Genomic DNA, 13563 nt, shown 5'->3' with positions numbered 1-13563 from the left:
TAATAGAATATATAGAGAAGCAATCATTCAAATAAGCATCTAATAGGAGTGATGTGCGTACGTGCATTATTAACTCCTCATTACACCTCACTACCTATAATTCTGATCGCATCCTTTTAGGATTGACCAATTAACCCCAAGGTAAATATATACAGCACTTTTATATTCTAATGTAAGAATACTTGTCATTTTGACTTTTTTGATTCTGATTAGCAAATTCTTACGGCTTCATTCAGGCATAAAAATTAACCCATAGTTTTTTTATACCCACTGCTGACATTTCTTCAGGTATGCCAGATTGTGATTTGTGTTTTTTATTATAAATAAAATGAATCACCTTAAACACTCCTAAACATACTCCAGTACACCCCCCGAAACAAGAAAACCACTATTAGTTTCATGTAAATGCTAATAGATAAAAAAAATTAAAATCAATCTATATTTCATATTCATAATACATTTTACTAAAAAATAAATGAACTATTTAAGATTTTCCATGCATTTATCTATTCAGCTTTATTCATCATACACAGCAAAATATAGGTGTGATCACAATAATAATAATAATAATAATAATAATAATAATAATAATAATAATAATAATAACAATTAATAATAATAATATATTCTGCATGTAGAAAATAACACAGGCTTGGTGGCTCACAGAACTCACATATACATTAAGCTCTGATTCCAGTAAGTTAACATTGAGAACTGTGCAAATATCAAGTGGATTTAAAAAAAAAAAATGCTTTTACAAGCAGCACACCAAAGGCGTTACATCTTCCCTTGTGGGTTTTCTGCTGTGACACCAAATTCACTTTAGCTAATACAGTTCCTCAGCGAAAGCCATGCATTTTCTCCATCCTTAAAAGAAAACAATTTGTTTTTCCATCACTGTCACCAATGCAATTAAAATCAGAAAAACAGCAGTGTGTGTGTGTGTGTGTGTGTGTGTGTGTGTGTGTGTGTGTGTGTGTGTGTGTGTGTGTATGTGTGTGTGTGTGTGTGTGGCAAACACATCGGTATAACCCCCTTTCCACTTTAGCACTCTGAAATGAGCCTCTTTACACTGGTACTGGCTTCATTCAATGCTTATCAAATGAAATGTGACAGTACAGAAATAATAGCTCGAGCACTAAAGCGGCAACAAGCAGAACGGTGCTGGCTCTTCTAACAAGATGCCTGATGAGATAAATGAAAATTCCGACTTTCAGGCAGAGCTCTAAATGTGGCACAGCTAAAATTAGTTTAATAAGCCACAAAACCTGCCACAAACAATTTCAAGATCTTATCATAATCTCTCCTTTTAGGGAAACAGCACAAGAGAGGCATAAACAACAGGCTTTACAATAAAGCATTTACACAAGGTAACAGATTGCTTTTGAAAAAGAACAACTGTAAAATGCACATTAAAGCATGATGGTGCTTAAGTCATTATAGCATCATAAAAATTACCGTTTAGGACTGGAAATCATATTAATGGCTGCGTTCTACATAGATGTAAAACATTTAAATAAATATTTTGGCACTGAGTACACAAAAGAAGTGCTTACAAATCTTTTCAGTATCAGGACACATCAGAATAAGATTTGTTTTGTTCACAGAGACACAAAGGATATACATCTTCATTTGTTTCAGCAGAACACAATAGTTGTCCTAAAGTGTGTTGTGGACTCCCTTTATATAAATAAATGGATAAGTAGATGGGTCTGTAAATTGATGTCTGATTCTCTGTCTTTCTGACTTAATCTGCATTCATTACTCAAAAGCCACCCGGAGGACTTAATGCTTCTGAGCATGTTGGCAGATGAAATAGATGTAAACCGTCATTCCTAAAGCTTTTAGGTGGAACAAATGTTGATGCATTACAAGTCAGTTCCCCTAGCCATGCTCTCTGTTCTTTCAGTGGCACAGAGCCAGCCTTTGAATGCCTCGTGTTAGCTGAACGGATAACACGGATGTATGTTAGTGCTGACCTGATGCTCCAGGCCATGTTATCAGATTAAAGTGTCTTGTAGCAGTTGCTGTGTGACCCATTCTGTTTCATTCAGAAGTGGGTTATGTGCTCACTTAGCTGGATTCATTACTTTCTGCTTCTCCATACAGAAAGAAAGGGCATATGTTTTAATGTAACACAAATGAAAAGAACACATCAAAACTCCGACACAAAGATGGTGTTGTCCAGAAAAATTGATGCAGTGATAGGGTCTAAGTCTTTCTGACGCAAACTGTCTCATCAGCACATGCAAAGACAAGATCTTTTGGATCCTGTCTGAAATGGAATTTTTTGGCTGTCCTTTTAACAACAACCAATAGCGTTTTCAATTCAGGACAATAAACTATACAACTCTAACCCCTACAAATTTCCCTTTCAGATCTGAAGGGATTACAATGTGCTATGCATTAATTCCGTAGCATTTTTCTTAGCATGGCCAATCTCATCAGAGGCTGGCACAGCTATCTCTGCATTAGAGCGGGTAATGTCTAGAGTCATATCACTTTTAACATTATTAAAATTTTCCACATCCTTTCTTATATCAGTGTGTGTGCTATCAATCTTTTTCTCCAAGCCAGGATCATTATCTTCTTTCATAATTCCTTTTATTTCAGTTTCAGTGGCAAGGATTGCAGTATCACCTCGATTCTGGACTTTGTCAGTTTCATCTGTCTTTTCTTGCAGCTTATCCATGCCATTATTGTCAATATCAGTATTTTTTGAAGCGTCTTTCTTTTCAGCCAGGGGGCTTTCTTTGCTAGGTTCCTGGTTGGCAGTGTCACAGCTGATTCCCTTCACAGTTTCTTTGGTACCATTGCTGATGTGAGTGCTTCGAGGGTCTCTCGCTACAGTGTAGCTTGTCTGGAGTAAGGACAGGCTACGCTGGTGACTGGCCGGCTGCTGGCACCGGTACAGACCACGAAATGCAGAGCGGAACTTCTGAGACATTAGGTTGTACACTACAGGATTGATAGCACTGTTGGCATAGATGCACGTCCTGCAGAAAAGCAGGAACCAGGCATCCAGGTATGGCATGCTGACAAAGGAGTTGATTAGCACCAGCGTTCTGTATGGCATCCACAGCAGTGCAAAAAGGATCACCACCACAGCAAGCATCTTGGTGACCTGTGGAGAGTTGAGATGACACAGTATGGGTATGCTGATGATGACTCCGAGACTATATGCGACCCAGAAAAAAATATGCAGTGGCAAGAGTGTTTTGTAATACAGTTTTTATGAGTTATTCGTCACAGTTGGTACAGCTGATTATGGACCACTTCAGACCTTCAAGTGCTTAAGCGAAGTATAGCTGCACCACCCAGGGTAAAAATACAAAGAAAATGCAATGTACCATTCTGTTTCTCATTATGCCCAATGTGTGGACCTTGGTGGATTTGCAAAGTGGCAATATTAATGGAGTTTTATGAGCTTTAAAAGCATTTCTTAGCACAAAAGTTTAAACTGTGGGTTGTCAAGCAAGATAATAAACATCTAATTCTCCTTCCTGCATCAGCCAAGAGTTTCTTATTCCTGAGAAATTATTCTGTCTTTTGCTCTAAACAACTCCCTTGGATTGATGCAGTGCTTGTTACTAAGTGTGTCCAGAGCACTGAGCACAACTAAGTCGCTCCGCTTTTATTGTGTCAGTTTGTTTACAGATGCTTTTGGGTCTTTTTTATGAACACATTGACCACTCTCTGTTCAATTCATTGAACAGAACTAAATGGACAGAATACCTTTCAGCAGATTTAGTGGAGAGCACAGACAAAGATAAAAAGATAACAGAGATTGCAAACAGTCACAGATAATCACGCAGCTCACATACTGCTATGTTTACAGGTGACACCGTTGCCAGAGTCCATTTAGAGTTACAGCTTTCTTCTATGTTATTATACTGTACTTATTGCTCTTGTATAAACAGATATGTACTACCGTTTAACTTTATAGTAGTATTCATACATCTACTCATATCTGAGCTCAATGTGGTAAAACGACTTTAATAGGAACAGCTGTACAATTGCTCATTCACACTATTTTCCAATCAGCCATTTAAGTGGCAGTTGAGCGAGTGCAAGATTTCATGCAGATACAGGTCAAGAGCTCATCCGAAAGCCTCAGGTGCTCTTATTAAAGCTTGGGTTTATCTTATTAGGATAGAATTCCTAGTAATTTGGCTGAAAAATGAATTAAGGTCATTCTTTCATATGATGCTTTAGAGCAGAGATGCCCAAACTGCCATGCCATTTATGGGAAAAGTGGAAAATTGTCAGATTTTAACGTTTATTATAACATTTTTTGTTTTATTTTAAAGCGGCAAAAATGTACATTGAAATTAAAAGTAGAAGCCTATTGTAGTATAAATGGGATTGTTCGTGCTTTCATTGTTCTGTGAGTTTCAATGAACTAGAAAACATTGAAATTGAGATTTTCTATTTGTATATTTTTTAATATTTTGTAATCAAAAAGAGGAGAACCTTGGCAACTTTTATATAATACAGTTTGGTATACTGTTACTACCAAAATTGTAACATTATACCAAACTGTGTTACTTAAGCAGATTACAGAGTAATGTTTTCTATTTATTTATTAATCTAAATATTATGAAATCATAAATGAGGAAATACATTGGCAACTTAATTTAAAAAAATAAATACAGTGTGGTATAATATTAGCAGTAATACTGATAGTAACATTTACATTCGCCCCACTGCCCTCAATCAATCAGTTGATTTTTGGCCCTTTATAGGAAATATTTTGGCACCTCTGCTCTAGAAAATGCCCGTATGAACTCACTTGTAGCATTCAAATCTGCTGTATAACAGTGTTAGTTGAAGGCTGTAATAGTAATGATTATACTGTTCACTGAACAGAGTTCTCCAAACCATAGAAAGTATTTTGTCTAACCTGTCTAATTTTGTCTAACATTTAACAAGGCTGTCCAAAAAAAAAATACAGTAGATAGTTTTAAGTAAATTAAAACCATCATCATCATCATATGTTATAAAATAAATATGGCTGCTTGTTGAAACAAATTTTGTTTCATTCTATGCTATGCCTAACTGAGTGAATGAGGCAAGTAAGAAAGGAAATGAATAAGTGAAAGAGTGAAGACATGACTGGCTAAATGAAGGAGGGAGTAAGGGAGTAAGGGAGTAAGTGAGGGATTGAAAAAGTTAGTGACGGTGGGAGAAATTAAATGTTATTTGTCATTTTAGACTCACAGACCCTTAGGATCACATTTTCATCATAAAGAGAAAGCATGAGAAAGTGAGTGACAGAGGAAGGGTTAAGGGAGAGAGTGAATGAGTGAGGAAGTGAGCAAATGAGGAAGCAAAGGATGGAGTGAGAGAATAGCACACTGTCATACACCCTGAGGCTTTGTGACCATGGTGACAGAGAGTAGACAGGCAGTGTATAGCCTCAGAGAGAGGGCTGTAATAAAATCACCATCAGACTTCACTATTCCCTCTTTTTAGTTTACCGTTTACAGGAAAGAATGAAGCCTCCCTCTGCCCTCTTATTTTCTTTGTTTTTCTGGACAACACACACTTTCAAATAAAATGCTTTTGTTGTCAGATCTCATTCTCTCTTTTTTTTTTAGGTCTAATTGCATTAAATGAAGTAAAAAAAAAAAAACCTGAAGTACAGAAATTGCCAAACAAACACTACAAATCTCTCGAGTGACATGTAAATAAAATGGAGCTTGCAAAGCTAATTGCTATTTGTCATCCTACACCACAGACAGACTGACAACTGGTGAGCGAGACCTTCGACGTTCGTGACAAATTCCCAGCACATTTTAATTGAAGCGGCATGAGATTGGGAGGAGCTCCATTAATTATCACAGTGCCAGATAATGAGTGTGACTAGCAGTGACATTTACAAATACCTCTGGTTACTGTGATTTCTCATCAGCCAGAATCAAGGTCTTTACATGGAACAAACAAAACAGCCTGCTGCTTACAATTAAGTGAAATAAAGGGAAGCCGCTGCCTTAACAATAGTATTATTCGATTCACAGCACAGATAACTTCCCTCAAATCTAGAATTTACGCTCATCCACTGGAGCTCTGTGAGTATTCTGAAGGTTTACTGAACCTGGGATAATTGAGCAATGAAAAAAGTGGCTGGAGGTGCAAAGGTAAAGTGGGGAGAACAAAGAAACAAGTTGGAGGGAAGAACTTATTCCTAAGCTGTGAGAGCAGATTCATCAGTAGCATTAAGCGTACTTCACTGAGCACCACAAATCATATTATGCAAATCTTCTTCTCAAGTGGAGCCCTCTTTAATCTATGATCTATGCAACAGACCAGCAAGTGAGTGCACTCACACACACACACACACGCACACAAATACTTACACACCCAAGTAAGCACAAAAATGTCATATGGACTCGCCTATCCACACAAGATCAGTGTGAGTCCTAGTAACTCTTCATTTTGGTAATATACTGACAGGTAGTCTGAAATTCACCTCTGGGCCTGAAGATTTATTGAGAATGAGAATGTTTGGAGTAGGGCTGTGTGTGTGTGTGTGTGTGTGTGTGTGTGTGTGTGTGTGTGTGTGTGTGTGTGTGTGTGTGTGTGTGTGTGTGTGTGTGTGTGATACCCACACTAAACCTTTTAGTATGAACTTATTAAATAAATAAAAAAAATTTGGGGTAACTAAGGATACTTATTAAGGATTTGGTGACAAAAAAATATATGCATCTGTGTAAGCTGTGCTTGCTTGAGAAAATGATTGTAAGCTAATATGATATAATATGGGCAATTGAAAAGATTAGTGAATAAATAAATGCAATTTATAGCATCTTTGTTTCTTTGCGAATATTATATTAATGAGCATTTACAATGAAACACCGCAGTGTTTTCTAGCCTACAATTTCTATTTACAGAAACTGTTGCATATGCACAGATACAATGGACAATAATTGCTGCCTGTTACTGTAAACTAAGAAAAAGTACAGAAAATCAGTTATAATTGAACAGTTGAACAGCAGGTGTTGGAATAATCCACCAATATTTAAGTGAATCAAATATTTTACTGTACACCCTAAAGGAGATGTTTTGTCCGAGGTATTTGTACATTAATTTCTGAATCATCATGATTCAGTTTTTCAGAAAGGGGGCTAATTTTAGTGCTTTTAGTTTTTTAACTGAAAATAGTACAGAACTACATAAGAATTGTATTGTCAAATATTCTCTCATGTCTCCAGAGACCTTTTCTGTTGACTGTAATGGCTGTCATTTTAAACTTGAGATATAAAGTACAGTCATGTATTGAAAAATTTAACACTTGCCCTTAGACTTATTTTACAAGTGAGAGTTACTAGTTTGCTTTAGTAGTTTCTAAAAAAAGAAAAAAGAAAAAGGGTGCTAAATTTAAAGTGCTGAATTCTTTCTGTTATCTGACATATTAGCCAGAAAGGTTGGAGTAAAAACAGACAACTTAGGTCCGATATGAAATTGGCCTGTACTTAAGTCCTGTAAGAGAAATCATGAAATCCTTTACTGTGGGTAGGATTTTACCAATGGATGGTTGGGAAATACCCATAATAGCCTCTAATTTATCTCCAAAATATGTCTGTAGTCAAAATGTATATGATCCAAAAGGCCATTTGCACAAATTAATTTGTGTGCCTCATGCCCTTTATATCCCAGCTTATGGTAAAATCAACAACAAATGTATATACAATATGCTGCAAGGATTTAAGCATAAGCACAAGCTTGGTTGTTTTTAACACTAATTACTATCATTCTTTTATCGGTAACCCAAATGTTAATCTATAATGATTTAATAAATCAATACATATAGTGCTCTGACATACTGGGCTTCACTGTTAGCTGCTTTATGTACACATTATCAAAGATGTGCATAGATACGTGCACAGACATATTCATATTATATTCATATTCATTTCATAGTTACTATACATCAATGATCAATATCTACTACAATTATGTTTAACCCCTATTATATTAGAGGTTAGAAATTATATTATTACTGTATATTATACTATCATTCTTCCATACTACTCTGCAGCTTCACGGTCAACTAAAAAACAGTTATCACTGCTGATTGGGTCTTGAAATCCAGGTTTTTCCACATATCAGGCGAAGGTCTGCCATTACATTATCAGGATGTTGCGGTTTTGATAAAAAACAAACAAACGTGGGAGGTAAAGAAAATGCTCCTGAGATTAATGAGGGCTGAACCTCGGTATTCTCATCGGTTAGCTCTGGCCAACAACTCCTACAACTACATCTCCACTGCACTCGTGTGTTCTGTTCTTTTGACTATTAGATCATTCATTTCCTACAAACATTTATCAATAGCAAGCAATTTTATTTGTGTTCAGATAATAATTCGGAAGAGCTCAAGTCGCTAAAGCCACACAAAAATGGCTTTTTGAGTTGTTATAAGAGTAATGAATATTTATATGGAAACTTTTCAATATAATGTTATACACATTTGTAGGCAAGGAATTTATAAACCTGCATTTCCCTTCATCACCTGCACATAGTGAGATTGAAACTAACGTATGTTCTGACATCGAAAAAGTGACAAGTGTTGTCCAGTTTTTGCCCTTTCAGAGGCAAGTTTAAAGACAAAATACTTTCTTAATGAATTTAACATAGCTATAGATGTCACGGTATGAAACACTGGCTGATGATTGTCATTGTCGAACATAACTGTGGTTCATGCTTACATTTTTATGTTTTGTTGTTTATGCCACTTTCATGCTTCAACATGAAAACTGTGTACCAAATATAAAAGTATAGCAGTAGTTTAATAAAGCACAAACACTGTAAAAATAAGTTAATAAATAAATAAATATATGACAGGGTGACAAGTATTACTGATAAGTTCAGACAGTTGTGATTAGGTGATTATGTACTATGTGTGCCGTGTTTCAGTACACAAAACACGCAGGGCCATTTCTAGCCTTTTCGACACCCGAGGCGAGATTCCTGTTGTTACCAATTCCTATTGTCTCGGCCCTCCCACCACAGTGCTCCACCCCCACACCATACAAATCATTGTAACCTTTCATAAAAAAGGGTTGAACACATTTAATAATCATTGCAAAATTGCATAAATTCAAGTAGGTAAACATATGCTTTATATAAAAAAAACTTCAGAAGAAAAACAGGTTAAAAATTTAAATGGTTGAGGGTAGCGGCGAAGCGGGGGGGCTCACTGGTACCCCCCCACTACCACCTTGTTGCGCCCAAGGCAACCACCTAGTTTGCCTAGGCTTAGAAATGGTGCATGCAAAACATGCAATTTTACCCTGTGTACTGAAGTGCAAGTCAAATTAACAAGCAACAAATACAGCAGTGTATCCCAAAGTGCAATTGCACATACACAAATACAAACATGATTAGAAAATAACTACGAAAAACACTAAGAACACAAATACATTATTAACATCGATTGGTTACAATGTGCATTATTATGAGTCACACAAATTAGTAATTTGTCACAGGCACACAAGATTCATAAAGGTTCACTATTTTTGTACTCATTGTTGTATTTTCTGAATGGCTATTGTGACTTCAAATTTCCTTTACTGTTCTCTGACTTACAACTGTGTTTTCAGCTACTGTTCAGATTTTTACTATGAATCAGTGCATCGGTATTTCAACATGCACTCACACAAACATTCAGCTCAAGTGTGACAGATTAACTGGATTAGTGTCTAGATGTAAATGAGATATGCACACACACACACACACACACACACACACACACACACACACACACACACACACACACACACACCTGCTTCCGAGAAGAGGTTACACTTTTTGGTCGTCCTTGGCGACCTCCTTTGCTTGCATCTGCAGGTTCCTTGCAGCTTCTCCTGAGGGTTGGTGCTGTGATGGTGCCTGAATCCGGTGGGTGGGACAATGGGTTTAGGTAGAGGATTCGTGCAATGAGGCCATACAAGACGATAGCTAGCAGAAGTGGGATGACGTAAAAAATTGTGAAATCAATGAGGTAGATGGGCAGGTAGAGATCTCGGGAGACACGATAGCCACACTGGACACGTCCATCGCTGTTTACTTGGATGTCCACCAGGAAGAGCCAAAGCATGCAGTAGACACAGGTGAAGGCCCATACGCCTGCAATGATGCGTTTGGCCCTGGAGACCGTACACACCGTATGAGCTCTCATTGGGTGGCAGATGGCTATATACCTGTAACAGCAAAAAATAGAAGACCAAGTGAATAGAAATTAATTTACATTTGACTTATTACAGTACATTTCATGTTTAACTGAATAAAGACAATGTTTTTAACTCCAGCATCTATCCAGCTCTGACCTTATACTAAATAAAGCTAATAACTCGAGACCTGTCAAAACTAAATAAGTACCACAGCAGATCTGATTAACTGTGGCATTTGCGAGTGACAGTAGAGCTCCAGACCTTTAATGCATACATGTTTGTTTGTTTTTTTAGTGTAAGCATTAAAACCTAGTGGTCCTGCCTGCTTACCTTTCCACTGTGAAGGCTGTGATGGAGCAGGAGGACACGTTGATGCCCAGGTACTGGAGGTAGGTAATGCCCAGGCAGCCAGCTTGCCCATAAACCCAGGTAGCCATTAGGCTTTCGGAGATGTTAGGCAGCCCCGCTGCCACCAGCACTGTCAAGTCAGCCACAGCAAGGCTCACCAGGTAGCAGTTCGTAGGTGTTCGCATATGTCGGGTAGTAAGAACCACCAGGACCACCATGATGTTGCCGACAATTCCCACACCACATACCAGAACCACCAAAAACACGGACACGGTCTTATACTCCACTGATTTGGACACAGAGTCTCCCTGGCCCAGCAGGGAGATGTTGGACACTGAGCTCATGTTTTCCGCCATGTTTTCTTGAAGCTTGTGTAAGAGTGTAGGTTTGAGTGAGTGTGTTTTGGGGAATAGTATTAATTTCTAGGATGCAAAATGAAATGCGAACAGGAACGTTAAATATAAAATTGCAGGTAGGGTGGAAAAGGGTGCGAACAGTATGGATGAGAATTAAAGTGTAGGCTTGGTTTCTGTGCTTATGTTTACTACAGTATGTTAAGCGTCCATCCGTCAGTTTTGGTTAAATAGCCATATTTCCATTAGTGGCATCACATGTAATTTCTTGTAAACCTTTTTTTCCTGCTTAATGCAATCCTCCATCCAATCAATCCCCCTGAAAATAGAGATTTCAATGGTCAATGGGGAAAATGGCAGTCTCCCATACTGTTAAGAGGATTTCACAGCCCTGTGTTAATTGCTCAATAACTGTGCTTGTCCGTCTCCTCTGGCACAAGTAGATAAATCATGTGCATGTAACTGTTCTGACTTGTAGCCTTCTGAAACAGCACTGATCTCTCTCTCTCTCTCTTTCTCTCTCTCTCTCTCTCTCTTCCCTTAGTTACTCATTTTTAATTGTGTATATTAAATAAGTTTCTGTACAAAAGAGACACAGTCTAGAAATGCAGAGTGAAAAATGAAAAAAATTATAAAGGTCACCACTAAAGCTTCAGAAATCAAACACAGTGGTTTGGACCTGTTTGTACTCTTTTACGCCAGCGTATATTTTTAAAGACATGATGTTCCCATAATGTTGTGCGAAGCAAAAGGGCTTAAAGATTTTATATGAAAATGAAAGAAAGAAAGAAAGAAAGAAAGAAAGAAAGAAAGAAAGAAAGAAAGAAAGAAAGAAAGAAAGAAAGAAAGAAAGAAAATTAATTTGAACTTATTAATGTACACTGGCGGCTTGTCATCTATTGTCTCTGTCTTGTCTTGTCTTTTGTATCGAAAAATATGAGACAATAAAAAAACCATTTAACAGAACCTCTGTGGATGTGTGCATTTTGTGCTGTTGTGTTATAACATACAAAACTGCAAGACTAGGGCCGGACTCATTTCTGACATATTTTCCTACACTAATTAATTATACACTTTTCATGAGAAGGATATGTCAGAAAAAAAAATGGCATTCAGGTTGCTTCATTAACACTTCAGGTTATTTTTAGATATGAACAGTTACAGTTGTGTTAGTAAATGTATCATCTGTGATGTAATTAACAAATATTAAACTAGCAACTGTCCTGAGAAGAGCAATTTCTTGCTGTGCGGGAAATAAAAAAATTGATTCGAAGATTGAAATTGGTGGTGAAGACCGAGTGTGTTGATAAAAAAACTGTGATATGAATTAATCTGTCAATCATTTAGCTGAGCTCTCCTCAGTCAGTGTAGCCCTTTAGAGTTCTCTCTCTCTCTCTCTCTCTCTCTCTCTCTCTCTCATTATCTCTTATCTCTAATAGTTCCTTTTTCTTCTTTTTGTTATGTTTGTGTTGTCATGATCGCTATGGATTGTACATGATATTAAAGCAGATTTGGAATGGCAGTGTTTTTTTGTTTGTTTGTTTTTTATTGCTGATGACTGAAAGTATTGACACATACCATATTGGGAATGAATTATAATTCTCATCCTATTCATCATTCATTATTTTATATTAACCACATAGTTTTAACAGGTTGTAAATGCCAGATGCGGAGGCAGTCAGTGGTCTGTTGTGCAGAACAAGATGCACTAGTTTACAATTTCTGATAAGCAACAATTGTACTCATCCTAAATGCTGAAGTGCAGGCAAATCTTGAAACATCATTTATCCATAATAAACTTTAACATTGGAAACATTTTAACATCTCAGGTCAGTTTTAGAAGCGTCTATGATCTGCAGTAAATTTTAATAAAAGTCCACGTAGCTATACAAGAGATAAAATTTGTAGGATATCAAATACAAAAAGTAGTCAGTGCAATTATTATACAGATAACTAACTTCGAAATGCTTCAGTAAATAATGCATCTCTTACCATTTTCTTCTTTTCTTGGTGTTCAGATTTCATGCATTCTGTCCAAAGCACCTCTGTCCTGCTCTTTCTGGGTTCAAAAAACAACCCCTGCTGTGTAAGAAAATATATGTAGTATTAATCGAGGTCAGAAAAAAATATTCATCTAGGAGACAGCAGAGGCGCGGACAAAATGCGCTCTTTTAACCGCAATATAAATGAATGAACGGGACGCAGTCTTCACAATTGCGCCCCCTTCTGGTGCAACTAATCATCTCATATTTCTTTAGAAATCTTGTCATTACGATACATTCCTGCAAGGATGAATTAAATGATCATGAAAGAAAAACGACACAACTGTAAATATTATATAAAAAAGTCAAAGTATAAAATCATTACATCGTGTTTAAAGCAGTGTTTATTTTTTTCAGGAGATAGGACATCCCTCATTGGGAAATAAAATGGTTTAGAAGTATGGTTGTATACAAATGAAAGAAATAAAAAATAAATTAATGAAGCACTTGCAATCGCGCCCCCTGGTGGCACATGTTTCAAAATGCTTGTCTTTTTCAAACCCTGCAAATGATCAATAGGTTCGTCTGTTGGTTACAAATAAAAAAATACAAACAATTTGTTAGAAATATATTGACAAATCAGACACTAAACACGTCATTATAAACACAGTTTGTAAACATTTTGCGGTTCGCTCCAAGCCTCGTGTC

At 36.9% G+C, this 13563-nt stretch overlaps 1 protein-coding gene across 1 annotated transcript; it reads right to left on the bottom strand.

The window, feature by feature from the left end:
* Positions 1-523: 523 nt before the first annotated feature.
* On the bottom strand, positions 524-13068 carry trhr2 (thyrotropin releasing hormone receptor 2). Its single transcript, XM_083552098.1, has 4 exons — positions 12866-13068; positions 10503-11192; positions 9785-10202; positions 524-3124 (listed from the first exon to the last, which is right to left on the bottom strand). Exons 2-4 carry the CDS (start codon positions 10874-10876, stop codon positions 2390-2392), a joined length of 1527 nt encoding a protein of 508 aa, XP_083408224.1. The 5' UTR covers positions 10877-11192; positions 12866-13068; the 3' UTR covers positions 524-2389.
* Positions 13069-13563: the final 495 nt, after the last annotated feature.

The sequence above is a fragment of the Silurus aristotelis genome (genome assembly GCF_946808225.1).
Source record: "Silurus aristotelis genome assembly, chromosome: 10".
Taxonomy (NCBI): Eukaryota; Metazoa; Chordata; class Actinopteri; order Siluriformes; family Siluridae; genus Silurus; species Silurus aristotelis.
This window is presented reverse-complemented; position numbering and strand designations above follow the sequence as displayed.